The 14,277-nt window shown below is 36.5% G+C and overlaps 1 protein-coding gene across 1 annotated transcript in view; it reads right to left on the reverse strand.

The window, feature by feature from the left end:
• Window positions 1–5,498: 5,498 nt before the first annotated feature.
• Sox100B overlaps window positions 5,499–14,277 on the reverse strand; it is a 54,991-nt gene continuing 46,212 nt past the window's right edge. Inside the window, exon 3 of the mRNA XM_067767393.1 lies at window positions 5,499–7,587. Within this exon, the coding sequence (XP_067623494.1) occupies window positions 5,499–7,587 (2,089 nt within the window). The remainder of the gene's footprint in view (window positions 7,588–14,277) is intronic.

Below are 14,277 nucleotides of genomic sequence, written 5' to 3' on the forward strand. Positions count from 1 at the left end.
TTCACTTAGGAAATTTATGAAAACAAGGACGCATTTATAACTTAACATAATAAGATTTTGCATGATTTTGCACTAAAGTTAAGTAGTTTTATGTTTATATATATCTGTACATAATTTCATTATATACATATCAAATGAACTTCTTTAAGTATGCAACATATTTTTGATGCATATTACACATGAACTGAACAATTTATTTTACATTTTAAAGCCATGAATGTTTAACTACAAATATTGAATTGAAGTAACATAAGTTTCAGCGTGATATTTATTTAATCATAATTATCTATAACTTAAATAATAGGGGGACTCATGTAATCGTATAAATGCCTTATAAAGTGTGTAAACGTATAAATTTATCTAGTTTACGCACGAGCTGTCAAACTTTGTATGAAAAATCATTTACACAATTTGTATAAATTTACGCGCACATTTCATTGTGTAAACGCGGTAAACTCAAAGGAATGCAACCTTGCAGACATTACAGCCGGCATTTTCATCAAAAATCTCCAACATCAGCAAGTAAAGGCGTTTTAGTTTTGATTTTTCACTTAATCTTGGTATTTTTTAATTTGTATAACAATCAAAAAAATTTTTTTGGAAATAATACAGCTGAAAAACAATCAAGTTTATCAAGAGTATTACTAGGTGCGTTCATATAACCGCGTGTGTAAATGGATATAATTTTACACCTTATAAGTTTATATGCTATCATGAGTCCCCCTAATATGTTTATGCCAGCAAAAGTTCTCTGTATACAAAGAAATGCATTTTACGCCTAAATGCACACTACATAATTATACCTTTCATGAACATGAAATGGTATATTAACTTTGGTCCGATGTTTGTAATGTTGAGAAATATAGAAGATACACTCACCATTAAGTATACCGAATTGATCAGGGCAACGATCTGAGTTGATATAGCCATGTCCGTCTGTCCGTCCGTCTGTACGTAAGTCTGTTTGTGTGAACGCAAACTAGTCCCTCAAATTTTGAGATATCTAAATGAAATTTGGCACAAGGATATATTTTTGTATTATATTAGACATTTGTCGGATCCGGTAGGATCGGACCACTATAACATATATCTCCCATACAACCGATCGCTCAGATAAGACGATTTCGGTCATTCCTGCCGCAATTTAGAAAGTATAAACGTGAAACTCGGTGATATATATTCTAATACATTACAGAAGATATCCTGAAAAACTCACTTTGATCGGAGCTATATATAATGTTATATCCCATACAACCGATGTTCAGATGGAAAGATTTTTGGCCATTTCTCCCTTAATTTAGAAAGTATAAACGTGAAACTCGGTGATTTAAATTTTAATATATCATAGAAGATTTCCTGAAAAAATCACTTTGATCGGAGCTATATGTAGTAGACACCTATCCCATACAACCGATCGTTCAGATAGAAACTCCCTTAATTTCCAATATAAAAACGTGAAACTTGGTGATATATTCTAATGTATCATAGAAGATTTCCTGTAAAAATAATTTCGATCGGAGCTATATGTTATATATATCCCATACAACCAATCGTTCAGATAAGGGGTTTTTTTGCCATTTTTTATTTTATATTTATCTTAAAAATCGTTTAGGTACGTACATCTGTTTACTATATATTTCTTTTCTTATACATCCGATTATTTGGAGATTACGAACAGGATAAGATTATTGTTCAGCCCCATTCATGAAAGGTATGAAGTCCTTACTTTTTTTCCTTTGTCCTATTTTGGAACAGCAAATTTACATAATTGCATTTTAAATTGAATTTGCAATATTAAAACAAGATTTTATAATAATATTATAATTAACTTCGTATGCAAAACTTCAATTAACATACATTGACAGTAACCAACTTACGTAATCGACATCAGTACAATATCTTCGTTTTCTTAACTTCAGCAATAGCTGTGAAAAATAGCAATATTCTTTTGTGATTGTGTCAAACGCCTATCTGTTTCTAGCATCGCCTTCGATGGATATCCTCTCATGAAATTGAACTGACGGTCAATCAAGCGGCATGAAATGCGATTGTGTCTGCCAAATCCTGCAACTAAGCCTCAATAGTCGAATGCCCAAAAGCTATGTTAAAATAGTGTAACGAATTTACTGTAACTCCGCTTATTTGCAACCCTCTGCTAAGTTCGTATCGCTAAACTGCTGAATAAATAACTCCAATATGTAATAATGCAAAATGGCCTTTATTCAAGTACTTCACAATCACACTTGTACTTTGCAACGAATAGCTTACTTAATAACCAAACTGATTTACAGCTCAAATGAAACTCTACTATTCAAAATAATACTGCTATAGCTCGCTAGATAGCGCTTTATCCAAATCTCAAATCAAACTGAATTACTTCTTACTCGCTTGCCCCGCTTTTATAGTTTACGCTGCATACTTCTAGGCTCTTCGATTTCCAGAACTTACTAGTTGTTTCGGCTACAAAACCGCCAGCCACAACTACGTGCACAAATTATTGCTCTCTCTTGTGACAACTCAGATAAGATATATGCATGTGTTTGTGCATTGCCGCTCCGCTGCTCGTATACGTACATATGTGTAGACGCAATTATTTATTCGTTTATGGAGATACATAAAGATTGAATTATTGATGTGAATGTTTGTAGTTTACAGTCTCTCGCGCGCACATAGGCATATAAGTAAATGCATCTGTGTGTGACATCTCTCTGGCTGCCTTATATATGTTTATACTTGATACTTAGCATCGCCTTAGTGATGGGATAATTTAGTGATGCTAATATCCGTGACAATAGCAAGTTTTTATACTGAAACTTGTGTTTCTGTTTTAAAAAAAAAAAACAATCATATACGAATACAGTTGTGAGCATAAATATAGCACACCTTGAGCTAATAGAAAAAGGATTTTTATTTAATAATTTGACAATTTATTTCTCAGAGGATGAACTACAAGATTTCATATGAAGAAATCATGATCTTATTTTGTGTTAGAATCAAAATTTTTCTGCATCTCACTATTTCGTTCTAGCTCTTGGCTGGTAAGGGACATGATTGTTACTTTTTTCGATTAAATTGTATTACATATCTGATTAGCTTTACTGTATTCGATGGAGTTAATATTAACTCATGCCGCATTCCTTCCTCCACCCTCCCGCTTAAACAATTTAGTTAAAAAAGAAAGCAACAAAAGCCAGTCAATTGGAATAATAAAAAAACGTGTTTGAAACGAAAGACATCGTTTTACCATACCTCCGAAAAGATTAAAGCAATAATGCTTTATCAGGATTTGTCTGTACTTATATGTCTGAATTTGAGTTTCCTGAAAAGGTTAAAGTATATACCTCCCTAATGATTAAGAAGTGCTTCTTTGAGCTACTTGAAACCATTTTACGCTGCAGACAGAGGTTTAAGGAATGCGTCGTTAGTTCTACCTTCTCTGCCCTGATAAAGAAGGAGGAAAATTTGACTGGACGTTGACAACGCAGAGTCCTCTCTAATATAAAAGCCAGCCAGCCAGACAGACACCTTTCGAAACAGTGAAAAACTTCGCCTGCATAGGACCTAGCTGTAACAGCGAAGAAGCATAGCCTAGAAATCAAACGGAGAAGTAATGTTGTTATCAAGTGCTACTTTAAATTAAAAGGGTATTTGAAAAGTCTTCTACCGGCGAACAAAAATAACGCCCTCTAAGTCTCTGATCGAACCTATTTTAATGTATGGCATGCTATCATAAACGGTGCTCGGAGACTTTGGGATACGACTTGGCCCTTTGAAAATAATTGTCCTCCACAAAACTTGCCATCCTTCAGGTAATGCAGATAGCGTATATTGATGGGTTTTATAATGGGCTACCCATGGGATTTCCGCGTTCAAAGGTCAGAAGGGAAAAAGGTGAATGTTGAGAGGAAATTTGCGTGTCTATTCAATCAATCTAAGGATCTGCGAAAGTGCGAAAATGCTCTCAAAAGCAAAATGTTTAATCCTTTTTCTTAAGGAAAGATGATGAATCATGAGCTGAGAGCAGTGAAGGTACTTTTAAAAGCATGCCTATGGCTAAAAAAAATGGGATGAAAAGGGAAATAAACAGTTTTCCATCTCAATATAATACCCTGGTTGATATGTATCGCTAAGGCTTTTATTCAACAAGCATGGCCTTAAGGAAAGGAAAGGGCATCATCGAAAATTTATGAAAAAGGTTTTTCAATTAGAAGAATGTTTTTCAAAGTGGGGTCGCCCCTTGGCAGTGATTGAGCAAACATTGTGAGTGTATTTCTGCCAGGAAAAACTTCTCAGTGAAAACACATCTGCCTTTCAGTGTGTAGATGGGCCATGACTCTGGCGAGTCCACATAGCATTTCTCTAATTTGAGTGTCGCGACATCGAAACATCCCAACGGAAAGAGCGTCTTTGAAAACCTAGGACTCATCAGGTGTCACATCTCCCAGCAATGACCTAGTAAGCTAACAATAAGTGGAAGCGGGTGCATTCCTTTATAGTTTCTAAGACAATGTGGCCATCTTACCACTAAAAACGAGGCATGAGCAGCAAGTGTTCAGGAAGTTTGTTATGTAAATAAACCGTTGAGCGTCTGTTTAATGTGTTTAAGTTAACTGCGGCCAGTCAGGGATTGAAATTAAACCACAACAGAGGTAACATTACCAAACACACACAAGTAAAATCGGGCTTTTTGAGGAAAGTTTCGTTCGTAACAACTGACATCGACAAGTTATTGTTCACCTATCGGCTTATTATCGATAGCGAACTTATTGTCATCGAGATATCGCCTTGTGGTCGTCGATTCATCGGCTTCTTATTGGATTTTTATCGGATTGTTATCCACGGGTTACAGATGTGTCATCGATTTTATAATAAAGGTAACAACCAGTTTTCATAACAAACCGATGAGTGGTTGATAGCAAATCGATAACACACCTATAATTTTTCCAAACTTTTCGATAGCGAATTGGTAACACTTTAAGAAAAGTCAGTAATTTTTCGATTAAAAATCGACCAATTTTTCATAACATGTCGATACATTTTTGATAAAAAATTTATACTTTTTTGATAACTAATCGATAACTTTTCGATAACATATCGATGACTTTTCGATTAATAATAAATCGATAACAAACCGACAACTTGTCGATTAAAATTCGGTTAAACATTTATAACCGCTGTTACCGATAACAAATTTGTAACAAATCGTAAACTCATCTGTGTTTTTGGATTTTCCTTGTGCTATCATTTTGCTCCTTACTGTTTTTGTTTATGATTGTAAGCATGAATATGCACTGGCGCTTTCTCTTACTTACACACATCCTCGAGTGCAAGTGTAAGCCATCAGTGCTAATACACAAAAGAGTTTTGTGCAAAAGAGAATTTAATGAAAACGGTGGGATGGCGGAGAAACAAAAACGAAATCGACATATCGGTTGGAAGCTAAATAAGCGGCTGTTCAAAAAATCAATAAACTGGCCACGCACGCAAAATAAAGCTGATTATGGACTAATATAGCTATTCCATAGATGTTGTTGCTGCTGATGTGATTGTTGTTGTTGTTGTTCGTGTTCGTGTTGTTTTTGATGATGAGATGGCGATTGTTGCGAATCTTGTAGGAAATGCTGGAGTTCGTGATGATGTTGACCATAGTGCTGTTGATGATAACCATGGGTGATAGCCAAAGCTGATGTCTCGTTCATATCAATGCCAGTCGCATAAAAGCAATTACCGCCATTGCTGCTAACGCCTACTATTGTATTGCTATTGTTGTTGTCATTATTTGTATTGCTACCTCTGCTATTGCTGCTGTTGTTATTTGTGCTGCAGCCATATTTGCTTGTACTTGTCATACCCGCATTTCTTGTTATTGATGTTGTTGCTTTTTTAGACGATGTGGGCTCTAATGGATGCAATTCTAAAACATCATGCTGTTGTTGTTGCTGCTGCTGTTGCTGCAAATGTGATTTGTATAGGTCATGAAATGAGGCAGTGGATTTCATAGAATTACGGTTTGATCCCCGTTCCCCCACATCACCACCACCATCAGCGCCTCCTGAGTTATTCGCAACATCTGCTTTAGCTGTTATGCATGAATTGTTGTCTGATATGGATGTTGTTGTTGTTGATGTGACTGCTGGTGGCGCTTTCGTTATTGTTGAGCACAAAATGCTTGTTGCGGGCGCACTAAGAGTGCCTGTATGTGGTGGCGGATCAGGCAATTTAGTTACGATAGCCTGTGTTAGTGGTACCATTTGATCCATGAGGTATTGGTCAATCTCCTTAGGGTCAATAGCGCTATTGCTTAGCGTTGTTGGCGCTAAATAACTATGCCCCGCTGCGTATTTTCCCATAGAGCAAGGGGAGTGAGCTTTATTGTTACTGATACCTGCATTCACAGAAGACCCAATCTCCACTGTTGCAGCCTCCGCACTCGATTCCAAGTAATTTAAAACGCCAATGGAGTGTGGTGAACTGCAAGCTTCCGAATTGTAGGCAGGATATTGATTTGCGCTATAATTGGCATAGTTTTCGCTCACAACGCCATCTATACCATAAATGCGTCCCATATTTAATGAGCCCTGGGCGCCAGCGCTATGTTGATAGTGTGAGTCTATATCATTTGCATTCAAAAATTCACCACCTGCACCACGTGAGAACTCTAACAACCCCACGTTGTAGGGGCTCTCATCCAATGAAATATACTCGCGTACGCCATCCGTCATCATACCATAACCGGCAACGGCATCAACAGCGCCCATCGTTATCGATTCACTTAGCGGTCGCAATAAATGTGTCGATATTGCTGCTGTCGCTGTTGTTGGTGTACGCTTACCATTCATACTTAGTAAGCTACCACTGGCACTTAGTGTGTAAGGTGTAGCGGGCGGTGTTAGAGGTTGTCCATCTGCTGAATTGCTAGCACCAGTCGACTGTAATGAGCTGGCAGTGGAACATGGGGAGTCTATAGGGCGCGCATAGTCATAGCGCTGTTGCTGTTGGGAATGCTGTTGGCCAACAAAATCTAGTCCCACCAACTCAGGCATCAAACCTCCATTAGCTGCGTTTTGCAGTGAGGCAGCACACGCACTATTCAGTGAGTTAATAAAAGCTTCGCTATTCAACATATCCGCTGTGCATGTGATGGTGCCATTGGTAGCACTGTTGCTTGGGAAGCTGCCATTTGCGTTATATCCATTTAGTGTATTCATTTTATTGCTACTATTGCATTGTTGTTGTTCTGTAAGCTTTGTACTACGTGCGCTAGTTCGATTTGTAGTTGTTGTGGTGCCACCACTACTGTTACCCATTCCCTTACGACCATTGCAGTTTTTCGTTTGGTATGCAGCGGATGTGAGGAAGTTTGTTGTTAACTGTAATGCTGTTGTTGTTGTATTTGATAATTTTGTAGTTGCTGTTCCATCCGTACCGGCAGCCATCACTTCATCGCATTGTACGCCACTGACAGCAAGGGCACGTGCCTTTTTACGCCTTGGCTGATATTTATAGTCCGGATGCTCTTGCTTGTGGGTGAGTCGCAATTTTTCAGCAAATTCCATAAATGGTTTTTTGTCGGAATCCTTCAGATTTCTGTTGGGAGAGATAGACAGAAGGAAGTTAAGTTTAAAGTTTTCGTTTAAATTGATAGAAAGTTATTAAAGATCAATTGAAGCAATCAAGAAAATATTTCGATAGCTTACGGCTAATTAATTGAGAAATTTATCCCTCATAATGTAAGAGATATACACTACAATATTCCAGTCCCATTTGATTATCGCAATATCTCTAAAAAACTCCCATTCCACCCATGAAACACGAGTGGCAACACAAACTATCTATATTCACCATTTTGTTACCGATGAAATGGCATAAGGGAGTGTTGTCGATAGTACTTCTCCAAATATATAACCGTTACATTTCGTTACTTGCACTTTGGGGTGCCCTCACGTCTTGGACAAGATCATCAGCTTCTGTTGCCTCACACCATTCAGTTAATGTTTTGTCTGATGCGAATTTCCTAGATGCTCAGGCCTTAGCAGAGGTAATCGCCTGGCGGATGATTTGCGGAGTTAGGTAAGTAACACCGAGTTAGCCAGCATCAAAAGTGGGTGTAGTGGATCGTAAAAACCCAGGGCTGCGACAGCACACACACCACTGGAAAAATCGTGTGAGAGAAAATCGCTTTTGCTTAATTAAATTATTTCCCCCTCACCACTTCGGCTCTAGCCCTTAGACTACTGGTGACTTAAATTGTCGTTAACGCTATGTTGTGGTCTGACAGACCACAAGGTAATGTATACGTGCCACTACCCAAAAAAAGTAATTGAACAAACCAAGTGTGTTACAATGTTTATTTAATTCAAAAATATAGTCAAGAATTGTTGCAAAAATGTATGAATGTTAATTTTTTAAATTAATATGCCAGTCTTAATGAAACTAGACTCCTATAAATCCTTAGTTCGAGGAGTATCTTGGTGTTTCTTCAGCAATCTTTTTGAAACACATTTAACTTGAATACGAATCACACACCGGAGATTTACATTTCATGCAATGGAAACACTTTTTCTTTTATCCTCCTTATAGCAAATACGACAAATAGGCCGGTTAGAGGCAGATGGGGCGTATATAGGCAAATTATTTTGTATTGGCACTGAAGAAGATGAAAGCTGAAGAGAAATTGTTTTATAAGAATACTAATACGGTTTAAGAAAATCAATTAACTTACGAAAACATTCAAACCTTTCATGGCATCTTTGATATGTTGGAATCGCGATATATTCGGCTTGGCTGCTCGTAACTCCGTGTTTGGTTTAACCAATTGATGTGCTAATTCAATCAAAAATTCCCGTCGTTTATCAGTTCCCCTCTTTGGGGATAATTCATCAAATATAATGAGCGAGCGCTGAAACGTCCAGCATGTTGTAGAAGAACGCAAGTGGCCATTGCCTTGTTTGGCGTTTCAAGAGTAAAGTTATATCATTTGATCCATGGCGTCTACTCCCGCCTTATACTTATTGTAATCTAATATTTGCAGTGGCCTCCCCATTAACGTCTAAAGTGTAATGTTCGTTTGAAATAAGAATGAGAGACTTGTTTTTCTTCGGCACGTACGAGCATAAAGAAAAGTAATTATCGTAGATACCGAAGATGCAAATTCAAGTTCGAAAATTCTAATTTGAATTCAGAAAGTTACGACTCAAGTTCAGAAAATTACAGCTCTAGTTCAGAATTTAAATATAAATTCAGAAATTTGCAATGCAAGCTCAGAGATTCTAATTTGAATTCAGAAAAATACGACTCAAATTCAGAAAATGACAATTTAAATTCAGAATTTCCAATTTTAGTTCGGAAAATACCAATACCAATACAAATTCAGAAAGTTACAGCTTAAGTTGAGATAGTTTCAGAGAATTGCAATCAGAATTTCCAATTTTAGTTCATAAATTCAAATTCAAAAGGCTATAATTCAAGTTCAGAAAGTTGCAATTCAAATTCAAAAATTCCAATTTAAATTCGTAAAGCTGGAATTTAACTTGAATTCTAATTTTCTGAATTTAAATTGATATATCTGGACTTAAATTGTCAATATTCTAATCTTGAACTGTAATTTTCTCAAATTGAACTATAAATGTCTGAATATGAATTGTAAATTTTTAAACATAGGTAGGAGTAGGTAATATTAAATATTAAATATTTAGTTCCTCTTCTTTTTATGTACTATTAACCAGCCTTTTCATGTGACTTATTTTAATTGTATCGATGTAGAATACTAAAGGGGTAATTACACTTCGAAATTTAGTGTTCAAGCGCAAATTTTTTAATATTGTAACGAACTTTGGGAAACTCCGCTTATTTGAAACCTTCTGCTACCGTTCGAATCGCTAAACTGTTGAATAAATCACTCCAATATTCTGTATTGCAAAATGGCCATTATTAGACTGCTTTTGGAGTAGTACAATTATACATCACAATTATACTTCACTTCGCAAATTATAGCGTGTTTGAATCAAACGGATTACTGATTACTCAGCTTGCGCTGCTTTTATACTCTCCGTTGCTTCATTCGCATATTTCTACTAAAGTCTAGACGTTTCGCCTTCAACAACTGCTGTATCCCCTGCTTGGTAATTGAGCTTCATATATGCATGTGTATGTGTGAGCAACTAGCTTCGACTGACGACAGCATGTGTGTGCGTGAGTTATTCTTCGTCACATTTTATGGACGTAGCTTAGTGATGCTAAAATTCGCAACAATATTAATATTTTGTTTATTAAAAAATAAATATTTTAAAATTAAACATTTCATAAACAGTTACAAAACATTCGCAAACCTAGCAAATTTCCTGTTAACCAAATAAAATTCCTCCAATTTATTTTTTATCAATTGATGATTGTCAATCAATCTGCTGCTGTAATGTTTTAGGCATTTAGTTTTTCATATTTGTATAACAAAATTTCAACGATATCCAAACAAAAGAATCATTAGTTTTAAGCCTTTTTTACATAAACTGCAACGGAAATATTCGAAATGTAAAAAGTATAAATTAAAAAAAAAAAAAAAAAAACATTATAATAATTTTAAGTGATCTCTGTTTATGAAGTTTGTATGAAATTGTGAGTGGTGATTGCCAATGAAGCGCATCAAGCAATTGATGACCAGCTGTTCGGCGAGGAAAAAAACGCACAAATATTGTGACTAAATATGCGGCGTGTGGGCTTTGTAGCTTTTGTAATTTTTTTTTTTTTTCGTGCTACTATGTTGATAAGCACTTCGTTAACTTGTTCAGTTAAAAGCGCCTGCACAAAGCTTATCGCTATAAACACCATCATTGAACCATGAAATTTTTTGAAAATATAAATAATTTGCGCTTGGATGGGAAAGTGTCTTATCAAGCACATGTTGCATATATTTCAGTTCATGGATTTATTTATAAACTTTTAAGAGCCTCATAACGAAATATTCCGCGCATTGAAAGCGGCGATTGGCAGCTGCTGTGGTATATTTTGTGTAATCTACCCTTGGTAAATAAGCTTGGCCGCCATACCCAGTTTTTAATACCGTGGCAAGATATTTGGAAAGCAGTGTAACCACTTGTCGTAGCACTGTGAGATTTATTTAGATTTATTTTGCTTGGCCTTTTAGCCCATTACTATATGTGGAGGTTTTATTTCACACCATTTAGATGGGAGAGTCTCTGTCTTGCCAGAGCGACACATTCGCAGAAAATGTGAAGCGACGTTTCATCCTCAAGCTCACAAAAGCTACAGATTTGTGTATCGGCTAGATTTAAGGTGATATCGTGGACTACAGTGTCCCGTATAGAACCCAGTGAGAGTTCGTAGGTTCTACCTGCTTAGATTAATGAGTTTGGCTGATACTCTCATTGTTGAGGATATTAACAATTTGGCCTGTGTTTGCCTAGTCATTTAATCCAGTGTTGTAGGAGCTGCTTTTTTACCCAGTTCCTTTTGGTTTTCCTACTATTTGTCTTTGTTAGTTCACAGAAGGGTTTTGGACATTAAAATACTGGTATAGCACCCTGATTGACTAGGTAGTCTGCCTATTCATGCCCGGGAACCCGTCTTAACAAAACCTTGTTTTTGACTCCAAGATCATTTAATACTGCAATATATTCATTCACTTTGAGGTAATTGTGTAGGACTGTAAGACACCTAAGGCTGTCTGGCAATCTGAGGATAATGAGGGTGCAGTTCGAAGATAAGCCTCATCGTTGAGATTCTCTGTAGAAAACTTTAGTATCTAAAATAGTGGAGTAGCATCCTATTAGTATCAATTTCGTTTTTCAGACATCAAAATTTGATGCATTCGTGAATCAGACCTCGGATTGAGGGCCACTAATCTATGAGACACTAATCGTTGATTGTCAAGCAAGTTTTTAAAGTATTGCATTGCAAACTGAGGGAAAACTTTGCCTCAATCTTCCCGATAATATTGCGACGAATATTAGCAACACTAAGGGATACTATCATCTCTAAGCCGATACTAAGCAGTCACTTGTATCTACATAAACAAATCAATCATTATGTCTAGAGATATGTACATACAGCAGCGGAGAGTTACTCACAAAAGTATGCAATCATCAGCAAAGTAGTTCTCACACATACACATGCGTATTTCTGAGATACTCACAAAAGTAGCAATCTTCAGCGAACTAGTAAATTCTAGAAATAGAAACGCCTAGAAATATGCCAACGAGGAAACCGAAAAGTATAAAAGCAGCACCAGCTGAAGCTTAAAGTAGTCTAATAAAGACCATTTTGCATTATTAAATAGTGGAGTTCTTTATTGAACAGTTTAGCGATAGGAACTTTAGTAGAAGGTGTAAAATAAGCGGAATTTCAGTAAATTCGTTGCAATATAGTGGGACCAAGTTGTTGAAGTAATATATTTTTTTTTTTTGTGAAATAAGATATATTGTATTATATTTCTTTTTATTATACCCGGCTGTACTTGTACACATTGTATTATAACTTTGATTGGATAACGGTTTGTTGTGCAGGTATAAAGGAATCGAGATAAATATAGACTTCCATATATCAAAATCATCAGTATCGAAATAAAATTTGATTGAGCCATGTCCGTCCGTCCGTCCGTCTGTCCCTTAACACGATAACTTGAGTATATATTAAGATATCTTCACCAAATTTGGTACACGGTATATGGACCCAGAATAGATTGGTTTTGAAAATGAGCGAAATCGGATTATAACCACGCCCACTTTTTATATATAAAAAATTTTGGAAAACACAAAAAACCTGATTATTTAGTAAATAATACACCTACAATTTTGAAATTTGAGGTGTGGACTGACATTGAGACTCTTGATAAAAATTTGAAAAAAATTATAATGGGCGTGGCACCGCCCACTTGTGATAAAATCAATTTTACAAATATTATTAATCATAAATCAAAAATCGTTAAACCTATCGTAACAAAATTCGGCAGAGAGGTTGCCTTTACTATACGGAATGCTTTGGAGATAAATTAACGGCATCGGTTAAGGATTTTTAAAAGGGTCATGGACGAATAAAATAAGCTATATCTTTGCAAAAAAAGAGCTTTGTATCAATGGCATCTCATTTTCCAAGTGGATTTATAACAATAAATAGGAAAAACTTCACATTCATGTGGCACCGCCCCTTTTATGAATAGTCAATTTTCTATGTTTCCGGAGCCATAACTCGAAGAAAAATTAATTCAGAATGGAACCCCATATCTAATATATAAAATTCTTCTGTCACGGTTTTAGAGGCTGAACTCCTCCGAAACGGCTGAACCGATTCTCATGAAATTTTGTGAGCATATTGGGTAGGTCTGAGAATCGACCAACATCTACCCTTTTTTTCGCTACGTGTCTAGGGTCTTGAGATCAAAACGTGTACCCGGGTACCCCTAGAATGTGTTTATACAATATGGATATCAAATGAAAGCTGTTGATGAGTGCTATAGTACAGAGTAAGTTTTACACCGCTGGGTGCTACGGTCTCGAGACATAGGCCGAAACATGGACCCGGATACACCTAGAATGTGTTTTTATGTTATGGGTATTAAATTGAAGCTGTTGATGTGTGCTATAATACAGAGTAAGTTTTACACCGCTGAGTGACTAGGGTCTCGAGATATAGGCCAAAACATGGACCCGGATACCCCTAGAATGTGTGTGTATTATGGATATCAAATGAAAGCTGTTGCTGAGAGCTCTAAAGTTTATTGTGATATTCGATTTAGTCGCATCAACCTGGCAAAACTGATAAATATGCATGCGAAGCCGAAATAAAGACATGAATTAATAATACCCACATACCTATTTACATACGTCCTATTCGATTTGCCTGAAATTTCGTATATAAATTTGCCTATATTAGTATTTATGATGCTTTTTTCCGGGAAGTATACCAGAGACGGACTGGGACTGGGATTAGAACTAGGACTGGGCCTGAGACTGAGTCGGAGTGGGACTGGGACTGAGACTCCGAATGGGACTGGAACAAAATACATACCACCCTCTGGGACTGGCAATAAGAGATGAAGAAGGAGGAAAACTTGAGAAAAGAGAAAAGAGAGAAAGAAACTGAGAAAGAGACAGAATGAGACGAAGATGGAGACGAAGCGAAAAAGATGGAGGGAGGAGTGAATAAAAAGATTAGCAAACAGTGTAGAGGGGTAGGGCAGAGTTAGACGGAAAAAGCTTATTAAAATGTATGCAGATAGGCCAAATTTGGTGCAGAACAATGTCTGCCGGGTCTGCTAGTGTATAT

This window comes from Eurosta solidaginis, chromosome 1 (genome assembly GCF_040869045.1).
Source record: "Eurosta solidaginis isolate ZX-2024a chromosome 1, ASM4086904v1, whole genome shotgun sequence".
NCBI lineage: Eukaryota > Metazoa > Arthropoda > Insecta > Diptera > Tephritidae > Eurosta > Eurosta solidaginis.